The sequence below is a fragment of the Poecilia reticulata genome, linkage group LG21, assembly GCF_000633615.1.
Source record: "Poecilia reticulata strain Guanapo linkage group LG21, Guppy_female_1.0+MT, whole genome shotgun sequence".
Taxonomy (NCBI): Eukaryota; Metazoa; Chordata; class Actinopteri; order Cyprinodontiformes; family Poeciliidae; genus Poecilia; species Poecilia reticulata.
The window spans coordinates 22460913-22480278 of NC_024351.1; the positions used below are offsets into that span (position 1 = coordinate 22460913).

The following is a 19366-nucleotide window of genomic DNA, read 5'->3' on the forward strand; positions in this document are numbered from 1 at the left end:
CCCCACTCACCACAGATGTAATGTAAAACCTCTAGAAGCAGAATTGCTGAAATATTCTGATGGAGATGAGTTTGGATATTTATTTAAATGTGCAGTATGCTATTGTGTAGTATGTTTMWTATCATCTGCAACCAGTTTGAAACCTAACTGAGGTTAATCTGAGCAGGACAGAACTCAGCTCTGTTACTGCTTCAACAGATACTGCAGTGCTTAAAGTGATGTAAGACACCAGAAAATGTATTTATTTACCCCATAAAACCTTTTACAGATGCACATTACAGTGTATTTTAATGGGATTCTTTGTGRTATTATAATACAGAATTCTATCTGCCTCCCTGGACCGATGAAGTTTTGTAAAAGGGACAGTATTATGTTTTCTAGGCACATAGTTAMATTTTATAGCACAATCAAGTAAAAATGTGAAGTCAATATGTTACCTTCTGTTGTTCTAAAAATGCTATAAAATGCTGTACATATCAAACATAACTCAAAGAAATTTGACTTTGCAATTTGTCTCCTTGAAATTGGGCTACTGTCTCTTTAAAAACTCCTGCTCTTTTGAACACTCCGCTCATCATCACAACATCACAACACATCATCACAACAATACTCCTCCATAATGCTGTTTACAGCCATTCTTAGGAGCGTTGAACTGAGACGTAGTTCATAGACAGACGGCAGACTGGCTATTTTTGTCATATTGCTAAAATTAGATGACTCATGTACCCACAAGATTCTGTTTGCTTTTATTTTTAGTAGACTTGATTATTGCAACGCCATTTTTACTAGATTATCTAAAAAATCTATAAGACAGCTCCAGCTTCTCCAGAGTGCTGCTGCAAGAGTCCTTTCTAAAACAGAGAGCGATCAGCACATCAGTCCAGTTCTGAGATCCCTGCACTGGTTCAAAGAACAGAATTTAAAATCTTCTTAATGCAAAGCACTACTTTAACAAAAACCAAGGCTACATTTGTGATCTTCTTCAACCACTCAGACCTTTAAGATCATCAGAATCAAACCTAATTATTCTGGTGAATCAGCTTTCAGTTTTTATGCTTCAACACTCTGGAATAATCTTCTCACTACTTCCTTGGGTTTATGTAAAACAAGAATAAAAACCTTTTTATTTGTAGTTGCCTATTCTTAAAATTTTTAATTCTATTCACTTATTATATTTACATTTTTTAAATATTTAATGTGTTTATTTTTAATCTGCTGGATGGTTTTCTTTTCTCTTCCTGTTACATGGTGTCTGCAACTTTTTTGTACAAGCTCTTTGAATTGTCTGAAAGACGCTACATAAATAAACTTGCCTTTCCTAATGATTTACCAGGTGTTAGCTAAATGTTGCTGCCACTAGTCTGGAGGAGCTGAGTGGGGGAATAGGTTGCTCTGTGAGGCAGCATACGGGAGGCGCTTTGTGGCAGTAAATATTTATTCATCCTGAATGGTTTCCACAAGAAACTCAAAGGTTTTTCCAACATTCACAAAGTTCAGTGGACGATCTGTAAAAACCACAGAGACAGTTTCTCCCCCAGGCTCTGTCTGATGAACACAACAAACTCTTCATAGCCACAATAGTCAAGGAAATAATTTAAACATATTGGCATTTCCACAACCTGCCGTTACTTTTTATTTTCTCTACATTACACATACATGTTCATTAGTCTGATTCACTGAATTAGAGGAGAAGTCCAGGTGAGTCTCATTTGTCAGGTTTAAAAGCACCTTTTGAAGACCTTTGAAACTACTTTCAAAGGTCTTCAAAAGGTGCTTTTAAAGGAATTAAACAATTCTCTGTCATTAGCCAGTTCATTTGAATTTCACAGTGGTCCAGTAGATCATGCAGCGTGGGACTGATTTGTTCTTTACTCTTGAGGATCATTAGTGTTGTAGTGAGGTCCTGCTCATTTGTCTTGTTGCACTGTTTTCCTTTCATCCCTGTTCATTGCAGATGTGTTGGCCTGCAGCCACACGAAGACACGTGTTGCTTCACTAACACCCAGCAAGACAAGTAACCCTGAACTCCCTCCACAGGTCTGGAGGATTTTCCGGACCAGGTCCCTCAGGAATATCTCAGAGTCATCAGTAAAGCTCAGTAACGTTACAGGTCAAAGAATATAACCTTTGAAGTAAAGGAGGAAACTACTTTCAGCTGATAGAATTTGGGATCTTGTCACAATAGGTGAAGGTTTGGATGTAGACAGATGAGTGAACTGAGTTTTTTTGGCTCAGGTTTCTTTACCTCAGAGACCAGAGAGATGCTGTCATCACAGTAGACCAGGTGCAGAAGGCTGCTGTCAACGGCTTCTGTCCGCTAAAGGTCACGTCTCTAAGGATGCAGTCAAACCAGCCGGTTAGTCCGACTCTAGTTCGCTTGAATAGACAGTCTGGTTTGTTTGGTGAGGTGTGAATGTGTAATCGGACCAAACAAGCAAACGCTGGTCCACCTTCAAACCTCGGTCTGTGTTCAGCTAAGAGAAACTCTGGCGCAGTTCAAATGCATACATGGACGCCAAAGAGACTGAAGACCACTCCAAAAGCAGGAAGTGGACTATAAAGCATTGCATTCTGGGTAGWTACAACCAAAACAAACACCTGTGTCTAGGAATGGTGGGAGAATTGACTCATTCAGACAAAAGTTTATTATTATTTTTATTATTACTATTATTTATTATCATTCAGACCAACGTAAAATCCTACAACTGCAAAAATCTCATGCGACTGTTTTCGTTTACATTTTGTGAAGAAGAAAATTGATGTCTTCTTCTGAGGTTTCCATGTCGTTTCCTTCAGTAGGTCTTGGTGCAGCACCACCACACATTTTTCAATTAGTTTGACAATTCAGTTGTGTGACACAGTTCAGTGTGAAATCGAACTGCAGCAGCTGAAAATGTAACAAATATTGCAATTTTGTTCCCCAGTCCAACCGGATCTGCCAGACTACCAGGTGTGAAAAYGCCCTAAAGGGCCAAAACAACCAGATCATCTATGCAAAATAGAGACCCTGATGTTCCCGACCCAGACAGCCTCGTCTGCACAACCACACTGTTTGTTACTGACACACCTGAAGTCCAGTGATCACTCCCTGACTAAACACAGCTACAGTTCATTCAGTCATTGCCAATATTACCACTAAAGTTCTTCAACAGGACTAAATTAAGGACTATGACCTCTATTTTTATCCTCCTAAAATGCTGTTTGGCCTTCTGTCATTTTCCCGTTTCTTGTCAGCCAGCCAAATGCCTGCTGTTGCAAGCAGAGCAGTGAAGCATCCACTCTGACATTCAAGAACAACTTCAGGTTTTATCAGGTCAACCAGACAGAAAGTAGATCAGTTCAAGTGATTCAAAGCTCCATGACGCAGCATAATAAGAACCCTTAAAAGTAAAGTCATCATATAAGAAGACTAGAATGTCAACACAGTCAGTTTTACTTCAGCGCTGTGCTGTTTTTCCTGTGTGTGCCATGATGCACACACATTAATCTTTCTCATCGAAAATTCCCATAACTTCCTGGTTTGAGCAGTTTGCCATAAAAACAAACATTGACAAGGATGATTAAAAACATCCCAGTCAAGAGGTTCACTCCGGCTGTCCTCTACATCAGACAGCCTCCATCTTCAGCTCTTTCACCATCATAAAGACTAAGCATGAATTTATCTAGCAAAAGAAAATGAGCGTCCTATTGGTTGATTTTCTCCATCCAACACAGGCCTGCCTTATTAGTCAGTTCCCAACTTTCCCAACTTACACAACTTTCTGCTTGGGAGCATCAACATGCTGTGTCACACTGAGAAAGCACRGCTGGTCGGGTTTCTTAGTATCAGATTCATTGCAATGTTGTCATTCTGGCATTAGAATGCTAGCAGATTCTCTAACTATGTAACGTACACATGCTAARCTGTGAGTAGGTGTGCAGGTCAGAAATAGCTTTGTGTGTCACACTGATACTGAGGAACAACAATAGCGCACGTTGAGCTTTTTGAAAGCTGTAGTTCCTGGAAGTAGAAGCAGTTCAGGTAAACCATCCCATCCCATTCCAACACGTCTGTGCTGAATTCCCAGTAATCTAAAAAAAATCTCACTGATTTAAACAAACACCTTTAGTTGAATTAAAAGCTGTGACTTTAAAGTGTTAAATGAAAGTCAACTCTTATCTCTTTCCTGGAATTGGTCAGCTTGCTTGAAATGYGTTGTCAGTCTATAATTAGCCCTGAGCCTGCTCAGGCAAACAGTCTGGCTGGCTCTATTAAAGTCTGACTATAGTTAGAGAGTACCTGGAAAAAACCTGATGAAAAAACCTTGTTGAAAAAAAAATACTAATTAAAAATATGATATGCTACTTTGTACAGAATTAATCTCTTGTGCTTTTGCAACGTGTCTGATAATGAAACTGATTCCTATGGGAAGCTGCAGTCAGGGTCAGGTTCATGGTATTCATAACACAACCAGCAACTTATCTCCAAAAATCCGACATAGAGCTGCTGTTCTTTTGAGGCCTATGACTGGAAGTTTTCTTTTCCTCTTCCTGATCGGCAAAAAAGTTTTCAGTTTTTTTTAACAAGGAAATTGACCAAACAATGAAGCCGTTGGGAACAGCACCGATGAAGTAGGAGAAAAACAAGGAGAGTGAAGCGTAYATAATTCACATTTAGTGTCACAAAATTATACTAAAGAAATTAGCAGCATTAAAATGAGCAAACATTTATAGCTTTTCTTTCCACACACGCAAATTCATCCATAAAACAGCACAATCTGCTCCAGTTTGTTCTCTGTGCTTCACAGCAAACTGGAGCTTCAATTCTGTGCTTGGGATCATCTGACAAACAAAAGAGCAATACTTTTATRGGGACTTTTTGTGGAGGTTTCTTCTATGATCATCTATTCAGGTTGTAGTTTTTGGTTTTCTTCCTTGTCTTAGCAGGACAGCCTAGCCTCCTTCTCCAGCCCACTGGTTAGACAAGCTTCCTCTCAACAATGCTTGGAACCCATTTTACTCTGAACTGGCTGAACGCATTAAAACCAGTAAGTACATCTGTTGCCTTCCTCCTTAGTGAAGGGTTGACCTTTTTTTTTTTTTTTTTTTTTTTTTTTACAGAATGAATAGCTTCAGTTACTGATATTATTTTAAACATGATACTTTCAATAATAATGTAATAACACATAATTAACAGCAAAGGTGGATTTTAATTAGTGTACCTCCTASCAATTAAACTAGCATGTAGAAATATAATTCCAAAAAGCAGTGATGCTGGTTTTCTATCGTGTTAAAACAATTGTATGTACTGTATCTAAAGCAAAACAAACAAACAAACAAACAAACAAAAAATACAGTTTAAACTGGACATGGCCACAAACAGGGCTGAGGGRTAACTTTTGCAAATCCTTTTCAGAAATCCTTTTTAAATCGTAAATGTCAGGCTGATGAGGAAGCAATGAAGGCTATGAATGTACCATAAAAAAAACATTCAAAACTAATGACAGGGTATGACTTGTCATTTTTATATTACATCTCACTACATAACAAGACATTTTAACCCTCCAAAAATCTACATTTGTTTTTGTTTGTCTTTGGAACCCCAGCCTGTGTGATCCTCTTTAGAAACCAACACAAAAAAATAGATGTTATGACTGTACTGTARTGTGTTATAGCTGAATACTATTCAGATTTAACAACATAAAAAATAATTGTTAACCAGAAGAAAGGCAGAACTACTTTACTAACCGAGAAAGACGCTAGCTTTTAGCTTTGTTAGCTTCCTACTGAGCTAAGCTAGCCGGCTGCTTCAGATAAGAAACGATTTCTTAATATTCTCTGTGTTGAAACCATTGTGGGAATATTTTTTCTGTTGGCATTGTTGCCTTCATCCTGGAACTTTACTTACCAATTCTTGATTGGTTATTTTGCAGTAGCCTGTAACAGAGATGATAAAATATGAATGGAATAGATTATAAATGAGTAATTTCTATAAGCTGWATAAATATAGTGTTGCTGCTTCAGTGCTGAGTTCTTGAAGAAATGGTTGACATTTTTCCTTTTCTCACCAAAACTCTGATCAATGTGACTTATTGTCTAAATATAGTTATCTAAGGAAGGGTTCACAGTCTGCACTGTGCACAGCAAATGTGACCTGAGTTGACATGGCTTCTGATAAAGACCCTTATATAAGGCCGGCCCTGAGTAAATAATAAATTCATTTGACTTTTTAGCATTTCTATGGTAAGTTTTCACAACTCAACAGATTTCTGAATGAATTTAAATGGACTTAATTCTATTTATTTACATAGCACTGACTAGGCACTTCAAAATATAAACAGTTCTGATTAATATCCAGACTATACAATCTACTTCAATCCACTTACACAGGCAGTTTCCAATCCAACTGGACCATTTCAATGATCAATGAAACACAACTCCTCCATCCTGAGCCCAGCAAGGCTCAGGATGGAGGAGACAACAGAAACACTTGTCAACAAACACTTTGTGTTAACGAAGAATTAGAAGCAGCAGTCGCTCCATTAGTGGCTTCATTTAGGAGAAAACCAGCAGATAAACTCTGAGCTAATGTTACAATCTCTGAAAATCAGAGTGCATATTCTCTGGTTAGTGACAGCAACAGCTGCTTCAGTGACTTTGTCCAGGAAACTGACAATTTAAAAACAGGAAAACTAGGTCAAGTGTATCATCTGTGGAGAACGTGAAGTTATTGGAACTGATAGCGCGGCGATGGTCACATCCAGGCAGATGACACAGCGAAACACGGCAGACCAAAATAAATATTGACTCAGTTTTTCTCTCTGTCCTACAGTAAAATTACCTGCAACTTAATGAACCCCTGGCTTCATCATCATCTTCATCATCATCATCCCATCTCTGTTTTCAGAGTCACATTATACTACTGACTGTTGGGGCATCCTGGTCCGATGGGGTTAGTACATTTCATCAACCACATTGGAACATCAATAGGTGAGTTTGACATATTTTCCACTTTTCAACCGCATTTTCAGATTAGTCWGACAGAATGTAATGCTATCTTTTCCACGGCTAYTCAAATAAAAAAGGTCCAAATATCTCAGAGGCACCAAATCTTCAAGTCAGTGGTTGATCAGTGCAGTGATTCTAGGTCACAGCTTCAGTTGTCTAACATGTGTATGCATGTCCARTGCTATAAAGCAAGATCTCCTTTGTACTAATTACTTTAATTTTCACTTTTTTGGTCCCATAAATGTATCAAATTAACAAAAGACCTGAGTAAATACAAAAATCTGTTTCAGAAAGCAGAATTTAATTTAATCAATTACAAGTCGTTCAGATCCTGCAGCATCAAAGCAGCCCCAGATCATCATGCTGCCACCGCCATGTTTACCTGCTGGTGTTATGTTCTCTTTCTGAAACACTGCATTCGCTCTCTTGTCTCATCAGTCAGAATATTTTCCCAGAAGTCTTCATCAAGACCTTTGAGTTCTGTTTGAGGTCATCTTAGCCTGTCTGCTCCATTTTGTTTAATCATGAACTTTGACCTTACCTGAGGCCTGCAGTGCTTTGGATTGTATTCGTTGTTCTTTGTGACTTCCTGGATGGGTTCTCATTAAGCTCTTGGAGTAACTTGGTTAGGCCTGGGAAGTTTCTCCACTGTTCCATGTTTTCTCCATTTATGGATATCTGCTCTCTCTGAGTCTCTCTGAAGTACCAAAGCTTCGAAATTTGTTTCCACCTTTAATTCCTCCAGACTGAGGCATGATGTGTGGCTTCGGAGATGTTCCACCTATTTAATTTTGTCTAACAGGTTCTGTTTCGCTGATGTTTTGACTGCAGGTCTGGTGTGGAGGGTGAAATGTGTCTAAGAAGAGGTCATTCMTGATGTACAGGGGATGTACTTACTTTTCTCATTGGGCCTGGCTTGGTTTGGGCAGATTTTTATGTCATTGTTTGAAAACCGCTTTTTGTTTTGAATCTGWTTATCTCTGTGGGAYGGTAAAATCAATCGGATGATCTGAAACATTCAACTGTGGCAAAAAAATAGTATGATAAAAAAATAAAATGGTAAAGAGGAGCCATTGGCACTTCATAAATTTGCTTTGTTCATGAATTTCTCTGTTAGCTCTCATGAATTTTGTTGTGATCGGGACAAATTTGAATGAATTAATTAATTTGAATTGAACTGATTGTCACACTTTGGCTGCCAAATCAGTTACAGAGAGCTGAAGATACCATGTTGTTTCTCTCTAAGCCATTCACAGATATGAAGGTAAAAATATTTTTAAAAAAACTGAAATAAGACACCAAGATGGTTTTTTTTAATCTCCTGCCAAGGAATAACTCTGGCACGCTTCCAGGAGCTGCACACATTTATCCAGCATTTATTACACCACACAAGGAAGTGTTCGTTCACATAAAATCCCTTAGGCTTGTCAGGAACTGATCCCAGATCAGGAAGTACAGGTAATTTTTTTCTCTTCCTCCTGTGAGTAATAAGGGCAGCTTCACACACACCGGCAGTGTTTGTCAGAACGGCTGGCAGGCAGGAGCAGCTCACACACACACACAGCAGCCGGGACACAGGAGGGATCCACCTGGAGTGTGTAAGTCCACTAACAGACCCGGTTCAGCTGGGTGACAGCGTTGCTCTGCTGGAGACGTTTCTCTGCTYTTTCTGTGAAGAATCTCGACTGGTTAGAGCATGTCATGTCACGTCTCAGACGAACACAGGGAGGGAGGTAGGTGTTAGGGGTCAGACTGTGGTCTGAGCTGAAAGCTGCCTCATAAAGGGCACACACACTGTTGGACGAGTGAGACAAACAGGAGTTAAACAGACAGAGTGTGATGCGAAGGCAAAGGATGTGGTTAGGTGCACTTTGTAGCAACATTGTGCAAGCACAGAGAAGGAAACGGCAGATAAAAACAGAGAACTGGTCTTTTGAAACAGCCGTCTGTAGCGTCTGACTGGAGCTTTTTCCTCATTCTTTAGACGTCAGGCTACCTTGTTTATCGACGAGGCTGGACAATGATTGAAAGCTCTAAAGAATGACTGTCATCTGTTGTTCTCTGGCTGTTTCTCTTAAAGGCACACCCTGCAGGTCCGACTTCAGCTGTGACATACGGGTTTGTGTTTTCAGGTGAGGCCGTGTCTTCTCAGGGTCAGGAAAGCTGAAGGCTGCGGGTTGAGTCACCCAGCAGTGTGGTGCCGCTCTGGGTGGGAGCCTTAGGGAGTTCCCGGGGTGTGATGAAAACACTGGGGGCTTGAAAGCCTCGACGTCCATTCACGCTGTTTCCATTCATTCATGTTTTTGGTGGCTGTTTTCAGTGAGTCAGGAGGTAAAATTAGACCAGAGATCACAGTGGACCCCTTTGCTTCCTCTCTCCGGCCGCGAGGGGCTTTCTTCACTCAGCATGACGTCAGCCGGTTTTGGCGCTTGCGTTCAGAGTCATGAGGCTGCGGCAACCAGAGCAGATTCTATCGCCGCGCATGCAACCACAATCTGATTGTCTGAAAACCCCGTAGAAACCACAGATGTGCTTCCTGTGTTTTCAGTGACAGAGCTCCTCTGTCTGCACCCACAATCTTTGACACCTGTCAACTGTTCCAAAACACAGGCTGTTACCTTGGAGACCGGCGTCAGCCAGAATAAGGAGGCGAGACGAGGGATTCCCAAAGACAGACAGACCTGAGAAAGACAGCAGCTAGGAGCGATGGACCGCCAGCAGCAGCACGCCAAAGTGGAACGCTTTCTCAAGTTGGGATACGCTCACACCGACATTCTCAGGGTGCTGGAGAGCCTGCACCATGACGCCCAGACCAACGACATCCTGGAGGAGCTCATCAAGACCTGCCACACTCGCAGCACCAGCGTACCCAACAGTCCCAAGCTGGTGCCCAGAGGCTGCAGCCCCAGCCCCRGCCCCAACAAGGCCAGGACCGGCCCTGACAGAGAGTCGAACACAGGCTTCAGACCCGTGGTTATAGACGGCAGCAACGTGGCCATGAGGTGAGTCAGCAGCACTTATCTGTCACTAGAAACACTTATCTTAAGTTTCACTGAGTGTGGAGGAAGACACAGCAGCAGTTGGACTATTAAACTCRCTTTGCTGAGAAAGTTTAACTTTATAGCTCAAAAACTATTTGTTTACTCTGCAACATTGATATAGAGAAGTTCTCCGTGAAACTAAAGAGGTTCTAGGTATTTACTGTAGAAAATGCAGATGCTTTATTGCCCATCTACTGCTGTATTACCTAATCTACATGGTTGCGTCACATTGATGATGATCATGAAGGACTGATTAAATGTAGGATCTCTAAGATAAATCATGTTSACCAGACTGTGCAGTAAATGTGCTCTGAACATTAAAGTGATTCTAACAGAACAGGAAGCAGGATCATTCCCAAAACTCACTTATTTTCACATAAATAGTTCCATCTTATTCTCAAGCCAAGCAAAGGATTTTTTGGTATTTTCAGCGCCAGAAAGCATGTTTTTCTTCCTTTACTTCCTGGAAAAATTCACATATACAGAGCAGCAGTTTGTGTCTATTAGTTTCAGTAGACATTATCCGACATTATCACTCAGAAACATTAGCTTGAAACTATATTTYGGTGAATTTTCTTTTTGTCACCTTTAACTTTGCTTGGTGTGGTTTTAGTTCAGGCTTGTGATCAGAGAACACTTCCTCTTTGCAGATGATGTGTCACTCTGGGTTGTGCTTGAGAAGCAGTTAATGCTCTGTAAATAGAAATATGTGGATGAACACTACAAATTACTCAGCTTTAAATTTAATCTTTAAATCTGATCAGCTCCTGTTCTAATAAATRATTMTAGACTCAAAACAGATTCTGTGAAATCGCACACACATACGCACACAAAAACAATTATTGTTTTTTGACACTACAAGCATTTTAGCATGAAAGATGCAATTTTCTGTTAATCCTTCTGTTTCCCAGAAATACTGCCAAAATGTATTCTGGTCTCCTCCTAATTGTGTGAACAAAGTGTTGTACATGAGGCCAAGAAGGAGGGAGTCGCCCATTYGTGCTGGAACAAACATTACAGAATGTGTAACACAATGAGAATTGCTTARTGACCTGATTGCATGGCTGGTATATTGTTACGATCTACATTAATGGATCAAGRAGTTCTAAATTAAAACAGACGGCTWAGTGAGAAGATGGCGGAAACGTTATGAATTTAAATTAGAAGATAAAGGAGGGATGTTTTTACMACACATGTTCCTGTAAGGACATGGAGTGAGTCCAAAGAGGAAGAAAACCAAACTATTTACTCTGACGTTTTTCCCAGGTAAAGCAGAGAGAGGTTTATGCCACCTCACGGATGTTAGATACTCGTTCAGTTATTCCAAATARCTGAGTYGTTACCTGACGAATGGCAGGAAGAATTCCTTTAAATTGGGTAACTTATCAGAAACTAAAAAAGGTTTTTGGCTCAAACTTAAAAGAAAGGTCACATCTTCCAGTACCCGTGATGCAACATGGTTCAAATCGCAGTTGAGTCTTGGTAAACGCCAACTTGTTTTCAGTCTCAGTCCCACCCTCAGTAGTAACTTACATCTGACTTTCTAACACTTTTGTCATATCCACCCACAAAGCTGCAGAAGCAATCAGCACAACTCACTTGTACCTCACAGACACATCTGTAATTAAAACGATGTGAATGTTTGTAGGTAAAGGCTTCCCCACTGGAAAAGAATGCTTTGAGCTAATGCTCATAAAACATACATTTTATTGTTTACTCTTTTGAAAAACAATATACATACAGGAAAATGTAGATTTCAATAAGATGCTTTACAACTGTTCACTGCTGAATCGGACTTGTCATTAAAATAACAGTATGAGAATTGAAAATTAAAAGGCAAACCTGAGCTAACTGTAATGAAGCTAGCACCTCACACTGTTGCACTAAAAGCTTTCTAAAAGTTTTAAGCTAACTTGAAAGCTTTTAAKTTCCATATTTAGAACTGCCCTAATAATCGTAGCTAATCAAATTACTGTAGCTTTCCTGCTGGGAACCAATGAGGAAAAGATGCGAACAATAGCATGTTTGTCAATGAAGCATTTAAAACAAGAATTTCCCAAAGCTCTGAGAATGCTACGCCAGAACTAAATTTATAAATAGTACAGGAAGTAATTTGAAACAAAAACCAAAAACACAGGAGGTGGAACAAGTTACGTTTTAGCTAGCATCTTTGCTAGGTTAAGTTCATTCTTYCTAAAGAATGAGCCTTTTTTCTTCCTAAAAAAAAGGCTCCAAACACTCACAAACACACGTGTGTGCGTGTGTTTGTGAGTGTCTCCTTCGCTATACTTGAAATTCCAAGTATAACGAAGGAGAAAGTTAGTTTAGCCACAGTAACTTAGCTAAAGGATGTCATAAATGTGACATTGGCTACCAAAATCCAGTTCTTTATAAAGACAAAAGTTACTGAATTTGGATCGATACTGTTTGAATCATGACTGGACCTCTATCATACATTCATCTGACACAAACCTGTTGGAATCAAAGGAGGGAAGAGCAATGAGACATTGTAATAGCCACAGGAAGCAGAAGTAAGAAACTATTGGGATTTTTAATAAAGTGCTAGAAGCCATAATGGTTTAAAGAAACAGACTATCAGGTAACCCATCTGGGTGAGCCACAAGTAGCTCGTGTCAGTCATTATCTTTTTACCTGTTGTATGGAAAGCAGTTCACCACTTCCTGCTTATGGAAAAAAAGGGAAACTCCCACACGCACACACATGTGAACAGATACCCACGARCATGTTTGCAGAGACAATGTCTCCTGTAAGCAAAATGATCTTGTTTACCTGCTCAGTAGTCGGCGCTTGGTAACACTTCTGCAACTGAGGTTCAAGAGTCAAGATGTTAAATTGCTAAAAACTGAACGACTCCCCCTGTGTTGTTGCAAACCTGTGCAAAGATTTTAGGAGTTTCACTAGGACTAAATAAAGTGCATATGTGTTACTGTTCTGGGTAAATATTATCAGGTAACAATAATATATACAACTACAACATTAATCAATATGAATAATTTATTTCCCCTTTAAAAATACCCTTCAGAATTTGTTTTCTCAAATGTCAAGAACTTCAAATCAATAAATCTAAGACAAGACAAATTCCATCCATTTATCATGAGTTTGTATCYGACATGATTGTTACGAAATGTCTTATTCACAGTTACACCAGTATAGGGAAGTAAATGTCTTTTAAAAAAACAGGCATGTTGTCAGTTATAAAAGGCACCAGCATTGGATCAGCCAACAGTTTTAGTTCTCATAGGTCAGCAGCACCCAGTTAAAGACAGAACATATGAAAAGTTTCAGTTCTGCATCTGGTGACCCAGCTATGAGCGTGGACAGAACTCTGAAGCACATGTCTTACAACACCATCAGTTTCCTGAAAGTGGGAGAGGAGGTGTGTGTGTGTGTGTGTGTGTGTGCGTGTGTTTGTGAGTGTGACTAACGTACAAGGAAATGCAAAAGCAGAAGTAGATTTTTTTTTTGTTGACACTGACTTTTGTCTCCGTAGCCATGGTGACAAGAAGGTGTTTTCATGCCAAGGCCTCCAGCTGGCGGTGAACTGGTTTTGGGACAAAGGGCTGCGTCACATCACTGTGTTTGTGCCCCTGTGGAGGAAGGAGCAGGCACGGCCTGAGGCGCCCATCACAGGTAAGATCACCTGAATGGAAATACCACTGTTCATTCTAGAAATCCCTGCAAGGTGACTGGAGGGTTTAGTATTGTGGCTCTGCTGCGCAGGATGAAACACTTTGATTTGTGTGAACTCAGCAGGCTTAGGGCTGCAGATGGGCCTCATAGAACACATCTGCAGTGAAGGTCTTCATAAGAACCAGTGGGTTGCATTAGTGGCCCTTGCTGACATCCCCTGGCTTTCTGAATCAAGCTGAGTGACCAATGCTTGACTACAGAGTGACCTTTTAGTTTGCACGCAGACCTCAGAGCTCAGTCAGGCAGGGTTGTGTTCCTTTTCGACTGATGCATGGATCTCAGAGATTTTGTTGTTTCCTTTCTGAAAAGACAAATTACACTTAGAACCAATCTCTGATGYTACAGTCAAAAGRGAGACTTCTACCTACCTAGAGTAGAACAATTCAAGAACCTTGGTGACTTGATTTATGAGTGGGGGCACAATAAACCTTCYAGTCATCTTCAGATAAGTGGAAGACAATGAATGGATGAAAGTATGGATGGACTTCTACAAATACTTCTGATAAGACTTARTGATCTAATGAGAAAAATKTACTTTTTAACTCCTAGTCCTTTCTGCCTGTAAACATCCACATTGTCTATACCCATTGGTTCTCACRGGGCCACAGGGGTCCATCTTTAGCAGCCATTGGGCAAGAGGTGGGGTACACACTGGACAGGTCACCAGTCCAKCATAGGGAAACACAGGACACACACAATCACATCTAAGGTCAATTTAGAGAAAGCAGTTAACCTGACAGTCATGTCTTTGGACATGACTTTGRAAGAAGTTGCAAACTCATTACCCGTSTAGAGTGGCACTTACCATCCTGATGGGGATTAATTCATGTATGCAGATGTCTGAACCTCTAGATGAGAACCAAGCTAAAGGTCTCAAGATATCAACCTGAAACTCTGACGCACATGACTCGAAACTCAAAACTTGTGAAATTAGAAAAACAACTTGTTTTGTACAGTTTTCTTTTTTTGGTATTATTGTTCGACACAAGTGGAAACCAATGCACTTTCATGGTGAACTGCCACATCAAAGCAAAYGATGAAGCTTACTGGAAAGGAGGCAAASCAAGGTGATTCATTTGCATAGTACAACAGTCGAAGTCTTTTTGCTCATTTAGCATGTTGAGGCAGCAGCAACTTTAGCAAGAAATTGAAGTTAGACAAATCAAGGAAGTAAGTTGTACAATCTTTGGAACTGTCAAGACATGCAATATGCCACTGAGGCAAATAACTGATTAGTGCAGGTAAATTCCCATCCTGACATCCTTTCTGTTGCATTCATCCCGTTTGGCAGCTCTCAGCGACTTCCACTGAACGTTAGTGACCGAAGTGAAGCAGGATCCAAACTCCATGCAGAACGAGGAAGTGGGTGCACTTAAATGATATCCAGTATGTTGATTGTGTTGGATCAGCCCTACAAACCTTAACTTGTTCCAGGAAAGTGCTCATCAGGAGCTTATAAAGAAGTAGTGCAGGAGGTAACTCTACACCTTTGATATTTCCTGCTCTKACTGTCGCTGTCTAAACAAGTAGTGAAGGCCTGTGTGAACAGCGAGGTTTAGGTCTCCTGCTTTAGAGAGTCTAATGTACAGCAGGTGCTTAAACATGTTAACAATAGCTCAGATCTAGCAACCAAATATGATAGYTGCAACATGAAGAAACAGCAATATTACCAAATATTGTGTGAAGSCCAAAATACCAAACTTTAACCATTTACACAGGCAGCTCCAGAAATAGCTTGTTGCTAATGTTTTCAAGGTAGCCTCTGCTTCATGCCAGAACAAATCCTGTAGAAACCTCCCAGTGATCTTGTCGATATGTGGGAAATGCTGATGTTTATCTTCCTGTATGGATACGCGATAAGCCTGTCTTCACTCCACTCCACTACAATTGTGGTTCTGTACCATTAGGATTTTTAAAATCTACTTTTGAAAAAGTTGGAATAACTGACTTCGAGGGRCCATTTGTAATTGTCAAGATCACAAAGGCAAGGAAAATCTTTCAAATACATCTCAGCTGCTTTATGAGATGACATAAAACATCTTTCAAACACTACGAAGGGTCTAAGCCTAAAACATCTGGAGCAGAAAGAACAGCCAGAGCGCTCATCCAAACCTGGTCTGATCATCAACCAGGTTATGGTTACAGTAGCTGCTTTGCCACTTAAATATGAAGACAACATATAAGAGGTTCTTTACCAAAGAGAAGATTTGTAAACAGCTCTATCATTGTACTAAATTGCATTGTCTTGTGTCCCATAGATCAACATATTCTCCATGAACTGGAGAGGAGAAAGATCCTGGTGTACACACCGTCCCGCTGCGTCAACGGCAAGAGGGTGGTGTGTTATGATGACCGCTACATCATCAAGCTGGCAGTTGAATATGATGGAATCATCGTGTCCAACGACAACTACCGTGACCTGCAGACAGAGAATCCCCAGTGGAAAAAATTTATTGAGGAGAGGCTCCTAATGTACACATTTGCCAATGACAAGTAAGGCTTCCTCAGTTTCCCCAACTGTCTGCCTTGGGTCTGGGTTCTTCTTCCCCAACAGCCACTAATCTAATTTATCCGTGTGCTGCTGTGCAGGTTCATGCCTCCAGATGATCCCCTGGGTAGAAACGGTCCCACCATTGATGACTTYCTCAGGAAGAAGCCATGGACACAGGACAACAAGCAGCAGCACTGTCCATACGGTGAGTTCGCATCACTTTATTAATAATCACTCGTTCTGCCCCAWGGCACAGGRGCAAAGTAGAAACCAATACTGTAACAAGCAGCAAAAATARATGATACGTGTGATCAACATCTTAGAAGTTAATCATTCATGTAGAAAGATGTTAGTTTCATCAATGTTAGATGGAACATTTCTGATGAGCAAAAATGTTCACTCTCCACGGATGCATGCAGACAAAACGCCTCCACGTATTTCCACTCAGACTTCATCATTAACTTTTCGCAGCAAAAGGGACAAAAACCAAACATTCAGCTAAAGCARCAACTTTCATTTAGCTTCAGGTTAAATTGTATCACAGGTTAGACCTGCAGAGATTGACAACCGCCTGAAAGCTAGTAGCRAACTGCATTCCGGAGATAGATTATCATCTGTTAACATGCAGAAGGAGTTTATCCTACCTAGACATAAGTACTACCAAGTGGGCAAATAAAAGCTCATACTTTTTTTTCTGCCTAACAGATCATACTGTCAAATTAAGGTTGTGGAGATGTGCTCCTCTAAACTAAAAATAGAAAATATTGAGGCTAAACCTGGAGGGTCTTCATAGTAAATAGAAAACATTTTCTAGCTTTTTACCAAACGCCTCATTTAAGAAACATATTTTTAAGTACACCATCTGGACAATTTGAAACAGAGCTGTTAGAAAACATGAGCCTTTTTGATTTGTGCAATGAACATAAAAACAAAACAGAAAAGAAAAGAAAAATGTACTTTGTAATCTAACAGAAATTACCTCGTTATTTAAAAGTTGAAATTTTTATACAACAATTAACAGAAAGGTCTATAGACCCTTCAGAGGTTGGAATTCCAAGTGGGACAAATAGGGGTTAATGAACCTTGAACTCAAAATCCAATATGGCTGTTGTACACAGAAAACAGTCAAAAACTGTTAATTTGCACTGTTGATGGTCAGGAATTCATTTATTTTTTCATACAGTCCTTCAGTGAACATGGTGCTGTTGTGCTTGAAAATCTAAAATGCATTGTTAGCTTGTAACGCTAATAATAGAGTTGTTTTCCTGTTCAMTGACGTTCGAACTTGTAACTGGAAAACAACTAACTTTGGCTTGAAGTGTCTGAAAATTYAAGTTTTGAATTCTGAGTAATAGAACCCTGGAACTGAAGGATGAGGACGAGTTTGAGATTTTTTTTGTTTATCAGAGACAGTAACGACGGTGGCACGCTGTGTATTTTCTCTGTGGAACTCAAAATGAATAGATTTCCCTGTTTGTTTGGTTTTTTCAGGAAAGAAATGTACTTATGGGATAAAGTGCAAGTTCTACCATCCAGAGAGGGCGAATCAGTCACAGCTGGCTGTAGCAGATGAACTGAGGGCTCTGGCACATCAACCTGAACACAGATACACTCCACCCACCCCTCCCTACGGAAGCAGAGACGACCTGACTCACAGCGACCCCTCCATCTGTTACAGGGAGAGCAACAACCTGAGAAGCCAGCTAAACAAGAGTCCTCTTTTTTACCAGTACTCAAGCTCCGATGCAGACGAGGCCTTCAGCTCCATGGGTAGCTCCATGTCCAGGCTCAGCATCCAGGACATGCCGTTCAGCCAGGAGCCCCCTCTGACCAGCTACAGCAGCGGCAGAGGCAGCTACCAAATGTCCGGCTCGTACGCCGGGAACAGCCTGAGGCTTTCACCCAATGGACACAGTTACTACCCTCCCCAAAATGGCTCTTTGCCCTGTGAGAGTCACATGTACAGCCAGTGTAGGTGCGGCCACCAGAACCCGGCCAACCATCATCACCACCACCACCACCAGCAGCAGCACCACCAGCAGCGCCAGCCGGTGTGGAGCTCCTGCCCCACTGTGCCTGCACACAGCGGGGAGCAGACTTCTCATTTCTCAGACATGCAGTACCAGCATAGCCACAGCCTGCCCCGGGACCCCTGGGGGCAGCAGCCCAGCGCCTCCATCAACCAGAGCAGAAGCGTGTCCAGTGAGCAGAGGAACGACCTGCGGAGCCAGCTGAGCACGCTCTTCCCTCAGAGCATGGTGGAGCAGGTCCTGAACGCCAACCCCCACGTCTCAGACATGCTGGAACTGATCGGACTCATCCAGAACTACAGGACCAGCAACATGTCCTTCTAGACTGCCAAACCTCTATTGGTGCTTTCAAACTGAGCCCACACTGGAGTTCTCATCCCGGAAATAGTGAAACCAAAGTGAACATTTCCTTAAGAGAAATTTTATTTGTTATGAAATGTGTCAAACGCATTATATTAAGCATTAAGAAGGAAGTTGGTCTGATAAAACTACAATGTCGGCTATTCCTTTATCCTATTACAGAAGTGCAATGCACTTAGCTCCATTCCAGCTACTTATTGTAGCGTTGACAAATGTTCATTAAAGCAACATGTGTTGTTTTTTCATGTTGCCTCAAAATGAGGAACACTATAGACTGTACTTTTGTGAAGACTGTCCCGATATTAACTGTGAAACATTGTGGTTTTGTTGCACATTTTGAATAAACTTTGTAAAGAAGTCGGGGTTTGGTTTTTGTGTTGAGTATGCCAATTAGTTTATGACGAAGAGTGGCGCCTCCTGGTGGCCGCAGCGGCATAGCCCTTTAAAAGGGGCAGTAGAAAGTAAAGTCGACTTAATTAAGCTTTACATCATGTCGAAACGTCATTCTCTCATAAAATAAATACCCGGGGGTTGCTTTGATTCTTTCATACATGTTCGAGATATCTCCATGGCAATCATTGAGCCATGCAAAACGCCTGGGTGGATCCAGCACCATCTCGCAGTTTCCAAACGTCTGCCTCACAGAGCAGCACCCCCCTCAGCTCCTTCAGACTAACCAGCAGCAATTAGCAAACACCTGGTTTAATTGTATGTCTGCTGAGCTCATTATAGGAGCTACTTCTCAG

The 19366-nt window shown here is 40.9% G+C and overlaps 1 protein-coding gene across 3 annotated transcripts; it reads left to right on the forward strand.

Moving 5' to 3' along the window:
* The first annotated feature begins 8495 nt into the window (after positions 1 to 8495).
* LOC103458019 (probable ribonuclease ZC3H12D) lies at positions 8496 to 18977 on the forward strand. Of its 3 annotated transcripts, none has more exons than XM_008398552.1 (6): positions 8496 to 8585; positions 9598 to 9989; positions 13540 to 13679; positions 15998 to 16232; positions 16329 to 16435; positions 17722 to 18977. In XM_008398552.1, the coding sequence occupies exons 2-6, from the start codon at positions 9694 to 9696 to the stop codon at positions 18582 to 18584; spliced, it is 1641 nt and encodes a 546-aa protein (XP_008396774.1). In that variant the 5' UTR covers positions 8496 to 8585; positions 9598 to 9693; the 3' UTR covers positions 18585 to 18977. The 3 variants fall into 3 exon arrangements, with proteins under 3 accessions (XP_008396774.1, XP_008396776.1, XP_008396775.1); XM_008398554.2 differs by lacking the exon at positions 8496 to 8585 and adding an exon at positions 8645 to 8720; XM_008398553.2 differs by lacking the exon at positions 8496 to 8585 and adding an exon at positions 8753 to 9119.
* The last annotated feature ends 389 nt before the right edge of the window (positions 18978 to 19366 follow it).